The sequence below is a fragment of the Nicotiana sylvestris genome, chromosome 3, assembly GCF_000393655.2.
Source record: "Nicotiana sylvestris chromosome 3, ASM39365v2, whole genome shotgun sequence".
Taxonomy (NCBI): Eukaryota; Viridiplantae; Streptophyta; class Magnoliopsida; order Solanales; family Solanaceae; genus Nicotiana; species Nicotiana sylvestris.
The window spans coordinates 189,369,095-189,384,276 of NC_091059.1; the positions used below are offsets into that span (position 1 = coordinate 189,369,095).

Genomic DNA, 15,182 nt, shown 5'->3' on the forward strand with positions numbered 1-15,182 from the left:
TTGCTATACCTTCGTGTTTGCGCCTTTCAGCTATTTAGTGTGCGTGCAATCTTGGGCGATCCGATGACATTCTTGGGCGGTGCGTGGCTCACCTCGGATGCTGAATACTCCCCACGAGGTAGGAAATTTGATCACTTGATAGAAGCTTGAGGGGACGGCTCGCATGGCGTGTATCCATGGTCGTCATATGATGGCGTTATAGGTTGTTTCCTAGTACATGACGTGGAATCTTATTTCTAGCATGACTCCCCCAGCTAGGACAGGTAGTAGTATTTCTCCGGATGTCCGCTCTACTGCATTGTTAAAACCCGTTAGTGTTATGCAATGCAGTATTATTTTATCCTCAAGCCTCATTTGCATGAGAACTTGCGGGAGAACAATACACGCGCCGCTTCCGTCGTCTACCATGATTCTTTTTACATCTGTATCAGCGATGTGTAAAGTTATAACCAAAGCATCATAGTGAGGGAAAGACAAACCGTCAACATCTGACTTATCGAAGATGATACTGTATTCGAAGTCGTCATACCGTTCATGGGCGACCGTCCGTTTGAGTTTATGGGTGGTGGTGAACTTCATGTGGTTGATTATTGCGTCGTCGCCACCGCCAATGATCATCTGTATGGTGCATGCTGGTGATGGTGGATTTTGAGGTCCTTGAGATGGGTCACGTCCTCGGGCGAAGTTGACTCTTCCTTTGTCGCTCAGCAGTTCTTTTAGATACCCATGGTTCAGCATCATGACTACTTCTTGCCGTAGACCTATGCAATCTTCGGTCTTATGTCCTCTTTCTTGGTGGAATTCGCAGAGGACGTTGGACCTCCTAGTGCTTGGGTCCGATTTCATTTTTTGCGGCCATTGTACCTTTGTGCCCAGCTTCTCCAGTGCGTACACTATCTCTGAAGGGGAAACACAAAACTTATGAGCAGATAGTAGTGGAGGCATACCTCTTTCATTTCGGAGGGGCGCAATGTGTCGTGGCACGGCCTTTGCGTGTCGTGGAGGGGGCGCGTTGGATGTTTGAATATAGCGCTGATGCCTTTCTCGGTTGAAGCGTGGTGGTTGATCTCTTCGCCCGTCATTGCGTCGATTTCCTTGTCTCGTTGGACCGATGTTAACCGCTGAAGCGGACCGTTCAGGTCATCCTCGTCTGCCCTTACCTCGGCGCAGTAGGTGTTGTGAATTTCTTCCCATGTGATAGGAGGATACTGGGTTGTTGTTGTTGTTGTTGTTGTGGTAGGGGGATACTTCATGAGTCTACTGAGCAGTTTTTTGGTCGCTTTTGATCCGCTCCTGTTTAACCCATTTTGAAAGGCTGCTACTGCTATCCCTTCTAACACGTTTGGTAGTCTCATCCTTACTCTATTGAATCAGGCCAAGAAATCCCGAAGTCCCTCGCCCGTCGTTTGTTTGACTGCGAAGATATCGTTGATCCTAGCTTTAGCCTTCTTTGCCTATGCATGAGCGGTGGCGAATTTATCCGCCATCTCTTCAAACATTGATATTGATCGTGTCGGTAGCTGGGAGTACCATGTCAATGCTTTCCCTGTCAAAGTTTCACCAAACCTTTTTAGCAGCACAGATGGTACCTGTTTTTTTGACAGATCGTTGCCCTTTACCACAGTAACATAATGGATTAGATGATCCTCTGGGTCCGTGGTCCCGTCGTATATTTTCAAGTATGGCGGCATTTTTAAGGTTTTTGGGATAGGATAAGGAGCAGCCTCGTCGTTGTATGGTTGTTCGACAAATCGGCCCACATCGCGTTTTGTCAATAGCTTAAGAGCACCTGGTATTTTGTCAACTCTTTCCTGATGCTCCTTCATTTGATCACGGAGCGTCTTGTTCTCGTTTTCCATCTCTTCCATTTTCTTCAAGATGGCTATGAGCGCATCGCCACCTGCATCAGCGACAGTGCGGGTGTTGCCTGTTCGTGTAGTGCTTGGTTCGCTGATGGTAGCTGCGATTTCTGTAGGTGGTAAGTTTTCGACATTTCCTTGAGGGGGGTTTTCGAGCATGTTGCTCAGAGCACTTGTCAACCATTCCTCTAGAAACTTTGTGACTGCTAGTGGTGTTTCTCTCGCCGTGGACGTGGAGGCTCCCCTTTCGCGTAAGACCGTTAGATTCCCGTGTGGAGAAGGTGAGATCTCACCCTCCGGTGTAACCATTGGTGTTGTATTCTCGGTGTCTTCTCTACCGGCTTTGTTGAGGGAGTTCAGGAGGTTGTTTGAGACATCTGCTATCATCTTCAGCCTCGCTTCTTTCTCCGCCATTGTTGGTTTTTATGGGGTTTGAAGAACAATAATCGTCACTTTCAAGAACCTAGATGAGAACTATGATTTCAGCTATGGAAATCCCCACAGACGACGCCAAATTGTTTGACTCAAAAGATGTTAAACTCTTTTGGACAAATCAATCAAAGATGAAGGAGTAAATCGTAGTTGAAGATAATAAACATTAGGATGATAATAATAGAGAGAAGAGAGTTGCCAATTTTTATTCAAGGTTAATAAGTTTTACCAAATGTCTTTTTTTTTCTTTACAAGGCTTTCATCCCTCTTATATACTGAGGAGTTTCCTCCAATCGCAGGAACGACAGGTTAAGAAAAATCTGAAGAATATTCCTTAGGTCTCCTAATGTGTTGATTCTACTATCGATGTCGTAGCGTCTCTCCTTTTACCACAGGATCGTATCCCTCTGGGTGTCGACTCGTGGGTGCTCGATCATCTGTCGTGCTCACCATAGGTTGTGGTCGATCAAATTTGGACCCATACAAAAATGCCTTTACGTGTCATCATATATATACTTGTATAGTACTATTAACCAAGTATTTTGTGAAGCAAGATTGTTAGGGTTTCAGTTCAGGTTTACGTTCAGATAAAATTAACCAATAAAATATATACCAATGATAAACTCATCTAGGGTTTTACAAATGATGTTTAAACACACAAAAACCATAAGCTGATCAGCATATCCATCCATATAGCTAAACTGTTAGTCACAACCTGATAATCGTTAGGTGAGATAAATATTATTTCAACCATTTTGAGTTAATCAAAATTAAATTCAGATATTTTATCATCGGGCGTATTAATTGTGGTTAATACGTGAAAGAGTGCTAATTAAACAGTAGAAAATGCAGCCCTAGCCTCCACGACAAGGCAGTGCATGCCATACCAAAAATTAGACTTAAGCAAAGCGGGACGAGAATTTCAAAAAAATAAAATAAAATAAAGGTAATACAAGAATTTCAACTTTATGGGTTTTAGGTTTTTGAAATGATTTCAAATACTAATAATGGGGTTCTAAATTTAAACTGTAAGTAATAAATTTTCTAGAACAAATACATTATTTAAGCAAAAGTTATTAAATTTCGCTCAACGCACATTATTTAAAGATACGAGAAACAGTAGAAGAAGCCTGGAGGAGACTGGAAAAATATTTATAAATTAAAAGACGTTAACAAGTCAAGAAGAGTCTTGCCCTTGAGGAAACAGTGACCTACAAAAGGATAATATTTGTCTAGGTAGGTACCTTCTCAATGACCCTTCATGCACCCTTCTTAAACAGCAACTCTTTTATTATGAAGCCACAGCGGAGCTAGAAGCCCGGCTACGGTCGGCTTAATCCAGTACTTTTTGTTCAAACAATATATTTCTGTTAAAAATTTATTAAATATGTATAAAATATTAAATTTAAAACTCAGTCATTAATACTTGAAATAATCGTTTTAAAATCCAGAACACATAAGTTTGAAATCTTCGTTCCGTCTTTGATTGATTCTTCGTTTTCAAAGTCCACTATAGTAATAACTACTCCATAACAACGAGTATATATTTCTAAGTTTTCTGTGTCATTACTTGAATCAATTGGTCCTACACTTGATCAATATAGTAACAGCAGCCACAAATATAACGATTTCATTTACAAGCTAAGGCAAAACACTGTAGGTGCCAGTGACATATGCATGGTTGGTATGTAACAAGCCCAGCCGAGCTTTGCCCAACATAATGAAAAGAAATTCTATATAGTATACATTATCAAAGAAGAAGCTAGTTGGATCCCAAAGGATATATACACAAAAACAGTCTGATTGTAACCACTCGGTTTGAATTAGAAACAGGTCATTTAATTGCTGATGGGGGCTGCATATTCCAGCCTTATGTGGCTAGCTTGCTTCTTATTAATTTGAATGAATATATATATAGAGAAAGAGAAAGTTCGATACACTAGGAAGGTAAAAAAAAACTTTAAATTATCGGGTCTGATTTAGGTTTTGTACACCAAAAATATAAGAATAATACTAATTATTTTTACTCTTAGTGTAGTTTACCCTGATAACAGATGATCAACTACTATTTTTACCTTGTCACTGATTAGTATTATATAATTTATCTGTAATTACTTTATAAATTCCTGATTGGGTGAATATTTTTACATAGTTGGTACGCATAATCAACTCTAATAGGTCATTTAAAAGATCACTATAGGTAAGTATCTATAATAACTTGGAATAGTAACTTAAAAGCAAATAACCTATTACAATATGAAATACATATTTTTTTGTGTGTAATAACCAGTTATAGAAAATATTATTAGTACCATATCGTAAAGACTGCATACAGACAACCATATTTTCAAGTTGAGGTTTTGACAAATACATATGCTGCATAAAGAGTAATACTAATTAACAAAAACAAAGTACTCCAGTAATTAATTAAGTGCATCAAAATTTATATTATGGAGAAGATTAGTATGATGATTAGTTATGTGTTTAAACTTAAAAAATAGTCAACGCAGGGTGGTCTCACGTCTAGGCTCCTATTAATTTCATCTTATGATTGAAGTTAACTACTTCCCCACCTTACCAACCATATATATAAAGCAAGTTTATCATCTTATCGCGATGGCCATTAACTATATACTAGGCTTTACCAATTAAATCGCTGAATCCAAACTAAATAGAATTTCAGCTAATCTTATTTTAGCAACTTTTGACTTTAGTAGGGAATTTCCTTTTCCTCTCATGATTATAATGTTGATTCCCCACTAAAATTCCTTGGTTAATGAATAACAAAGTACATCACTAAGCAAGAAACTGGAAAAAAAAATTATGTCTAGTTATTGGATTGAAATTTAATAGTACTATACTGACAGAGTAAAAGATTTATACTATCAGGCCTTTGTTGTACTATACAAAATTTAGGTATATGACATTGTAGACTTTATTTACACAATCCTTCTAGTAAACTCTTAGTTTTTAAATGTAATTTGAAATGGAAGCTTGCAACAATGATAAAATTGTTTCCGTGTAACCAATAAGTTACAGGTTCGAGTCATGAAAGTAACCATTAACACTTGCGTTAGAGTAAGTTGTTTACATCACATCATTCGAGGTGCGATCTTTCCCTTGACCTTGCATAAACGGAAAAATACTTTGTGCACCGAGCTGTCATTTTTTAATGTGAAATGGGACGAGGGAACTCACCATGCAACAGGCCTACATCTTTATAGGCGTGCATGACCAATTAGAAAAGTGTCGTGTACGTATTCAATATATATGAAAAATATATATGAAAAAGTTTTAAGAATATTAATTTTAACATCTTTGCTTTAAGTTTTAGCATTAATACTAGCTAGGGCTTAATTAAATGAGCCATTAACTAATGAGTATTCTCTTTTGGATTTATTGTTATATTTTTAATATTAAATATGGTACGTTAAGACCTAGCGCCATCCAACTTTGGTTGTGAACTAACAGGAATGGGTCCTAAAATAAAATTTCTTTTTCTTGCATAGGCAAATCAAACCCTATAACAACTTTAGAACATAGGAGTAGGATATAGGCTTTTCTTTTCCTATAGTTCAAGCTTTGTTCACTTTAAAATTATACTATTATTTTAATGTGTAAGTTAAGCATAAAATATTATAGGTTAATTAGCATATCAAACTGTTATGATTTTGTGGTCCTCTCTAATCTCCCATTTCATTTTTAACTTCCACTGTAGGGTATTCCTAAGACTTCTTTTCCTTAGATTTCACATATCTTTTATAGTAATCACAAGATAATTCTTATATTTGCTTACTTTATTGAACTTTTGATTGTGGTCATCACGTGTATTAAGTTTCTTAATTTAGTAATTATATATTTTCGCTGTATCTTAACGAATTTCAAGTTGTCATGCTCAGTACGTACCACAGCTCACAAGGCTTACTTTTAGCTGTAGAAATTGTACATTTGGTCGTAAAGATTAAAGGAGAAATAAATAAATTAAAGAACCCGTACGCGGATGACCAAAAAAATGAACTAAACCTAATCATCAAACAAATAGTAAAAGCATGATTTTTTTTATTTTTTTTTTTGTAAATTAGCAGTGAATTTATATACATGTCCTACAAATGCATGTGCGATCACTGAAAATTATTGTTGTATATATAATACTTAATTCCATTCCATCTTAATTATCGTTTTAGCCAAACAAACTTGGTCCAAAATAAATGTCGCTTTCAAAAATCAGATCTTTTTTTTTAAAAAAAATTATCCTTGCAGGGTAGATTGTCTACATAACATTCTTTAGGGTGCGATTTTTTTACAAATGCTATGTGAATATAAAATGTTTTGTGTAGCGGACGGTACTTTTTTAATAAATGTTTTAAATGATATTTAAAATGAACTGAAGGTGATAAACTAGAGTTTATATTTTAGCAACCTAGGATTCCAAAATGAGGGGCCTAAACCTATTATTGATCATCAAAAAATGACCCCCTTTTTCTTCGTATATATCTGTGGACAGCCACGCACTAATAATAAGTTCTACTATATCATAAAATTCATATAATTTCTTGTGCCACTAGAGGTCATCATATCACTCTGGTTCGAGTAGGAACAGAATTCTATATTGTTGGCATATTGGGGTGAGAAGAAAAACAGTTTCAAAGGTAGTAATTAACTTTTCTTGTTAGTGCATATGTCCTTTGAAAGTGAAGACCCCTTTGTTTGACCTTTGTGTACATAACAGAGAAGTACTGTCAGTAGTTATTAAATTTCTTGGAATAACAAACCTAAGGTATATCATTTTCTTTGCGTGTCAGTTAGAGACGGGATCAGAATTTCAAGTTATGAGTTTGATATTTTAATCTTTTTAAGTTATTTAATTTTAGATAATTTATAAATATTTAATGAATTTTTTTAAAATAAATATATGATTCGAATTAAAGTTATTGGGTTCGGCCGATCCCGCTTTCGACACTCTAACTACGCCCCTATAGGCATCTAGGCGATAATTGTAAGCAAATAGAAATGAATAACCAACAAGAATTGTGATACAGTAATAAGTACTCTTTAATTCTTATCTAGAAGTTTCGTGTGTATGAGATCATATATGCTAAAAACTGTTTTACTCTAATATAAAATATTTTTATGCGAATCTAATTTAATCGAGTCTTAATGCGAATATCGTGTTTGAACCGAAGTAAAAATGGGTAAAGGATGACTAGCTCCCCCACCCAACAAAAATCTGACCTTAGATTTTTTGTCCTAATCTTTTGGAGACCATGAACAATCCCTATCTTTTCCTTCCTCCAATCATCATTTTCGTCAATCCCATTTTTACTCTACTTTATTAATTATCCTTTTAATATATTTGTCGTTTTTTGAATTACAATACACCTCTTAAGAAAAGGCATTAAATAACTTTAATTGTGACATAATTTGTCTAAACTATCATTTGTATTTCTTAACATTTCACTTCATTAACATTACGAGAGCAGATGGAAATTAAATTTGAAAAAAATATATCCTTGCTTCTTAAGACATCAATTATTTTAAAATAAAATTAATTTTCCAAAAAGAAAAATAATATGAACCATAGGTAGTAGGGAGCCATAACCAAAATTTCAGCATTTTGACTACTCATAATTATTTCAATAATTGGTTATGAATTTGGAAATAATAAATGCATCAAATTGTAGAAGTGGCATTTACTAGCAGTGAATATAGTTGATAATGAAGCTATAGTAGGAGTAGCTTTTTGACTTCATAATTCGAAGGGAATATTTATGCTAGCGCCATCTTGAAGCAAAAAAGGACCCACAAAAAAACCAAGAAAAAGCTAATGTAATGAGAAAAAAAAAAGAAAAAAAAAAAGCCTAAACTCTCTCTTCGATGAGTGAAGATGATCTTACCTTTGCCCCTTTTCTTGAATTGCCTTTACCTCTTCTTCTCCTCGTGTGAACATGATCTCTCAAGAATCCTTTTTTCTTTTTAGATTTAACTAATATACGCTAATATTATAACAAGTTATTGCTTTATTATGAAGTACAATCTACTTATTATGGACATTTACATGTTATAACTAGAAGTTATCTAGCAATTAATGTGATACTACTAGACACAATTTGGTTCGGTTTCAGGTGTTCAATAGATAAAATACTTAATTTATGTGCCTAATTGAAAACTTTGGACAAGTTTAAGGGGTCGGATATGTATTTGGCCTTATTTTTTTCATGGCCATTATCATCTACACAAGAAATAAATTTACATCTTTAGCAATGAAGCAAATTGGTAAACAAGTGTGAATAAGAATAGGAACAAAAGAAAAATAGATAGGGAAATATTCAGAGAAGAAAGGTAGATAATAAAATTAACTTGAAAGAGAAATTTCATTTCATTTCTCTTAAAGTAAACCCCCAATCAAACCAATTACATTAGTAACAATAATACACTAACAATTTTTTTTTTTTTTTGAGATTTATTTAGGAATTACAAAATGAAACCATTAGCAATGGCTCGATTAGTACCAAGATTAGTAGTTTCATAAACTGGTAATTCTTCACTGTACCTATCTATTCCAATAGAAGAAAGATTATCAAGCTCAAATAAATCAGAACTAGCACAACTTGCCACGTCATCATCTTCATAATCTTCAAAAACTTCCATTTTCTTGATTTCTGAATTTTTTCTCATATCAAAATCCCTCTCCACTTTCTTCTGATAATTTTTCAATAACTCCTTAGCTGCTTCCTCCACTCTACGGTTCTTCTCCATTGCATGAAATTTCAACTCTTCATTTATAGTTTTCCTAATATTTTTCACACTTTCCAAATTGGACTGACAAGCTTCATCTACAAATCTAACTGATCTTTTAACTCCACTATTGCTAGATTTTGGAGTATTTTTACTTAAACATGATCTTGAAAATGAAGAAGCTGAAGAACAAGTTGATGTATTAGCTGAAGTAGAAGAAACTTTGGGTTTCTTTGTATTTCCAGTAGTGAAAATTGAGTTCAAAAAACTAGCTAAACGACCCCCAGGAGAAATTGGCTGTTTAACTTTCTTTAAATCTCCATAAATCTTCAAAGCTTTAGACTTTGTTTTAACAAACCCACCTTCATTTTTTGTTTTTTGAACAAAATCTCTTTCCAAATTGAGATTTTTGGTAGTTGAAATGGAAGTTCGAATAGGTTTAGGTCTATTTAAACCATAACATGAAGAAACAGAGGAGTTATTAACTCCATTATTATAAACAGATTCAGCTTCTGAATTAGAAGAAAAAACTCCCCCACAACTTGAATCTGAGGAACTGGAGCTCGAGTTCATCAAATTCCTTGATTTTCTCTCGAAATCTGCAGCTGATTTTCGTCGAACGACAACTTTTTCACTGACTTTATGCTCCATCCATTTCTCAATCATACAAACCTTTTGGAAATTTTCCACGTTGTTGTTGTTGCTCTGTTTCTTGCGCATTGTTTCTTTGTATAGTACAAGTTGTTCTTCTTCTCCTTGATCTATTGAACGGTAAATTGCATCAAGTAGTGTAGAAGAAAATGAAGGATTTGAAGTATGTGAAATATCTCTCTCTCTTTGGTAGTTATATCTATCCATTCCTATTTTTATAGAGGTGAAAAAACAGAGCAGAGGGGGGATAGTAAGGAGTGGGGTGAAAAATGATGAAAGGAATGTCTTTATTGTCTGTTTTGGGAGAGTCAAAAGCTGATGGAAAACAGAGAGTTTAATGGAGATAAGGGGCAAGAAAAATCATGACAGAATGTTGAGAATCCATGCTATTTGATGATTAAAACACACGTTTAACAGAACAGAGGAATGAGTATAAGGGAAAATGGAAAGAGGAAAAAAGGAGACAAGAGTTATGTTAATGGAGTTGGGTTTGATGATGGTTTTAGGGAGAGAGAGAGCAGAGAATAATGAGAGCCTGGAATTTGGATGACACGCCTGAGGAAGAGAGAGAGATAAGAGAGATGAAAAGAGAAGAGAGAACTGTTTGTGTTTTATTCTCTTCTTTTCTGCTCCACTTTGGGCTTTATATGATCTCAACTTACAAGCACGGGGTAGGGGTAGGGTGAGAGGGATGCGGAGGGGGTGGCATAGGCGGGGGTTTCAAGTTTATGAGTTCGATACAATAATATTTACTCCATCCGTTTCAATTTAGATGAGATAGTTTGATTCGACACGAAATCTATGGGAATTAAAAAAGAATACTTTTGAAACATGTATTCCTAAAAGCTTATGGTATAAAAGTTTTGTGAGATGATGATATTTGTATGGTTATAAAAGCTTTTCATTAAGGGTAAAATGGGAAAAATAAAGAGTTTAACGCTAATTTATTTCAAAATTTAGAAATGTGGCATTTATTTTGGAACAGACGAAAAAAGGAAAGTATCTCATCTAATTTGAAACGGGGGGAATAATTTTATAGTTAAATATTTATTATTTCCTCTATTTTAATTTGTGTGTCTTACAATTTATTTGGCCAAACTTCTAAAATTGGTTTTTTTTAATAAGTGGTTTTCGTAAAAGTAAGAAGCAGTTTCTGTTTGACTAATAATTTGAAAAGCACTTCTAAGCAATGATTAGTGTTTCTCAAAAAAAGTATTTCCGGAAGAAACTACTTATTTTTTTTCTTCTACTTCTACTCAAAATCACCCTTTTTTTTCCTCTTAAAAACTTGGCAACACCTCAACATTGAAAAAAAAAGTTTTTTTTGAAGAAAAAATGGTGTTTTTGGCTTTGGAGAAGTTTGGCCAAATCGACTATTAGTTTGATTGTACACAAAGTTTAAGAAAGTAAAGAAAATTTTAAAATCTTGTGGTCTTAAATTAAAGATGTATATATCATTCGAGTCTTGTGGTCTAAAATATGACATGTGGAAAATTGGAGCTAAATAATACTAAAAAGGAAAGTAAGACATATAAATTGAAATGAAAAAAGTATGTTTAGAGCCTGTTTGGATTGGCTTAAAAAAATGACTTTGCAGCAGAAATAGCTTTTAACCCAAAAAATAATAAGTTGGGGTAGCCCAGCATATTACTTTTGGTATTTTAAGCAGTTTTTAACTTATTTTAAGTATTTTTTATAACTTTGTCAAATAAGAAAAGCTAAAAAAAATTAAAAGCTGAGCCAATCCAAACACTCTCTTAGTCGATTTTTTATACGTATATATAATTTGAGCAAAAATTATTGGGTTCACGAGAACGGTAAGCCCATTGATACAAGGCTAGATCCGCCACCAAGGTGGTTGGATGGTCCAACAAGGACACACTTCCAACCGAGCACTAATGACGTGGCTTACGTATGTATATAGCATGTTTGGCCGAGCTTCTTTTTGGCCAAAAGTGTTTTTTTTTGTTGCCAAAAGCACTTTTGGCCAAAAATTGAGATGTTTGGCCAAGTTTTTGGAAGGAAAAAAAGTGTTTTTGAGGAGAAACAGAAAAAAGTAGCTTCTCTCCAAAAGCATTTTTTTGAAAAGCTACTTAAAAGCAGTTTTTTAAAGTTTGGACAAATACTAATTGCTGCTCAGAAGTGTTTTTCAAATTAATTAGCCAAACACAAACTACTTCTCACCAAAAGAACTTTTGAGAAAAATACTTTTGAAAAAAATTACTTCACAAAATAAGCTGATTTTTGCAGTTAGGGCAAACGGGCTAATAGTCTCACGAGGAATACGTACGGTTAACCTAATAATACATGTCCTTCATAATTTGTATTGCCAGCAGACTAGTAGTATTATAATTCTTATTTGGAACAGGAGAGATTAATTAAATATATTTATCTCCGACAGTCTATTTGAATTTAAAGATTCAAAATTCATTTAAACAGAAGGTACTCACCTAATTTTTTGTCGATAAATTCAATTATTTGCAAAAGCTAATAAACGTATATTTTTTAAGCTAACAAAACAAGTCTTACTATTTATAGGATGTTGAAACAAACATGTCATATAGTAACTGACCCAAAAAAACAAAGAAAAAGGAAGGTAAAGATCCACGTGATTCAATAATTCCAACTAGAGTAGGATTAATCTATTGATTTTTGCAGGGGAGTACGAAAGAAAAGACTAGTGTGCAGTTTGTTATTATGTCTTATTCGTAATAATTTATCCCACTGGACAATAAGCTCATCTCTTCTCATCTCAGAAAGATGAAATTTTAGTATATAATCCTATGATGGTGGAATTATGCATGGTTATCTCTATAAGCGAAAATGAAAACATGATATAAGTATTCATATTTTTGTTTTAAGCAACAAAAATAATCTTTTATAACAGTTATAAAAAGTAATCTTATGTAAAGTTAACATACTGTCTTCTTGTTGAATATGTCATATTATTAAAATAACATTTGTTGATCATAAAAACAATCGGTTCAATTTTCAGAATCAATATTTCTTTTTATAAAATCAAGACAAATTTGTTAGGATCGAAAAAAAAATCATATGTCATGCGGAAGCTAGTAAAGTAAACTTTCAACGACGATAAATTATACAACAAAGAAAAATATATCAAAATAGACACAAACATATAATGTGGTTCGGACAATTAACCTACGCACACGGCGGAAATGAACAATCCACTATATAAAAAGAGAGTACAAAATATTGAGAGAACAACTTCACGAATAGGCAAACACAAGTGACACACTAACAATTGTCTTGTAATGGATGTTATTGAATGAGAAGGAAGGATCCTCAATTTATAGAAATCCAAACATTTTCCTACGAGAAAAGGGACTAGCCAAATATGGAAGATTATATTTTCCCTTCTAAGAAAAGAAAAATTCAATTATGGTAAATATGTCGTCATTTTCTTCATGAGATAGAAAAATCAATTATGGTAAGAAAATCTGGACAAACACCTAATAAAATTTCTCTTATTTATCATATATTAAGTATCAATAATATTTAAACGCTGTATAAATAAAGTTTATATATATAAAAGAATGAGGAGTGTGAAAAGATTGTGCGAAAATGAGAATTAAAGATGAAGCAGCGTGCCATATTAAGCAAGACATTCCTTTTGGGATAACACTCTACATATAATACTATTTAATTGTGTTACCTTAATCTTTTTTTTTTTTTTGGTCTGAATGTTACCTTAATCTCCAACACTATCTTTCTTTTTCTTTTTTCCCCCAACACTATCTTCCTTTTTATTAATTTACTGTTTTTGATGGGGAAAAAAAAAAGAAAGAGAAAAATAGATAGTGAATGAAGATAATCTCCTAGTCCTAATCTTTAACATTGAGAAAAGAGAGAAAGATAGGTAGCCAAGATAATCTACCAACTATTCCTTATATTAAATATATGTATTATCTCTTGTTAAACTCATAAGATTAATAATTTTCTTTTTTTAAAAAAGTTTCTTTGTTGCCCCAACTAAGAAAAACACTATACCATTTTGAAAATACCCCAGTTATGCAACTATAGTTAAATTAAGACGTATTAACTTCTAACTAATGCTTGCCATAAATTAATGAAAACATAATTAGGTATTAAACTTAAGTTGCATAAGACTAAAACATCATAAAGAAATTAGTGAAAAATTTGGGAACCTTTAGCATTAAATCTAACTTTAAATATTAGTACTCCATTTGGTCCATATCTTGGTTGTTGCACAGTAGTCATTAAAAAAGCAAATAATAGTTTTATTTATTAGATTTTTGTGCAAACTACATTTTACTGTCTCTCTTAAATATCTCAACTAATATTCGATTAATTGGAGCAATAAAATTAAATTTGATAAAAAAAATTCTTTAAAATTTGAAACAACTTTCAATTTACTAAAATAAGTAATATTGAGATTGGAGTGAATAACCTTGAACAGGACATCATAAAGGAAGGAAGATAGAAATCTTAATGATGTGCGTAAGTGCATACATCCAAGTGGTTCGTTCTTTTTATATTCGGTGTCTAGTATTCGTATTGCAGCTTAATAAAATTTATATGCGTGCCAAAAAGTCTTATATTGGGGATAACATGCTCTTTAATATGGGGAAGTGCACGGTTAGCCACTGTTTAAAATATCTTTAATCTTTAGCCACTACTTTAATAAATTTTACCTGACCGGACGAAAATACCCTTTTGCTCATAAAGTTCATGACCAAGTGTCCTTCACTTTTCAATTTTCAACTCTAAGTTCAGGACTTCAGGACTACATGTCCTTAACTTTTGAACATGCAACTCTAAGTTCAGGATTTCAGGACTTCACGACTACATGTCCTTAACTTTTGAACTTGGAACTCGAAGTTCAGGACCACCTGTCCTTAACTTTTGAACTTGTAAGTCTAAGTTCAGGACATATTGTCCTTAACTTTTGAGCTTGTAAGTTTAAATTCAGGACCTATTGTCCTTAACTTTTGAGTTTGTTAGTCTATGTTCAGGACCAAGTGTCCGTAACTTTTGAGCTTGTTAGTCTAAGTTCAAGACCTATTATCCTTAACTTTTGAGCTTGTTAGTCTAAGTTCAGGACCTATTGTCCCTAACTTTTGGACTTCTTAGCCTAAGTTCAGGACCTATTGCCCTTAACTTTTGAGTTTGTTATTCTAAGTTCAGGACTTCAAGACCTACTGTCCTTAACTTTTGAACTTGTAACTGTAAGTTCATGACCTATTGTCCTTAACTTTTGAGCTTGTTAGTCTAAGTTCAGGACCAAGTATCCTTAACCTTTGAACTTGTAATTTTAAGTTCAGTACCAAGTGTCCTTAACTTTTGAACTTGGAACTCGAAGCTTAGGACCAAGTGTCCTTAACTTTTGAACTTGTAATGAAAAGTTCAAAAGTAGAGAAACTATTATATGCTATATGCGGGACAAATAGTTATCAGCATCTACAAAATAAAAAGTTCTAGTTTATCCTTTAAATTAGTTGCCAAGTGTATTTCCCATGCAGG

General features: G+C 33.7%; 2 protein-coding genes across 2 annotated transcripts; both read right to left on the minus strand.

The window, feature by feature from the left end:
* Positions 1–210: 210 nt before the first annotated feature.
* Positions 211–846, minus strand: LOC138888499 (uncharacterized). The gene has a single exon (XM_070170368.1). The coding sequence runs from the start codon at positions 844–846 to the stop codon at positions 211–213; it is 636 nt and encodes a 211-aa protein (XP_070026469.1).
* Positions 847–8,616: 7,770 nt separating this feature from the next.
* On the minus strand, positions 8,617–10,288 carry LOC104213446 (protein BIG GRAIN 1-like A). The gene has a single exon (XM_009762949.2). The coding sequence runs from the start codon at positions 9,882–9,884 to the stop codon at positions 8,763–8,765; it is 1,122 nt and encodes a 373-aa protein (XP_009761251.1). The 5' UTR covers positions 9,885–10,288; the 3' UTR covers positions 8,617–8,762.
* Between the last annotated feature and the right edge of the window lie 4,894 nt (positions 10,289–15,182).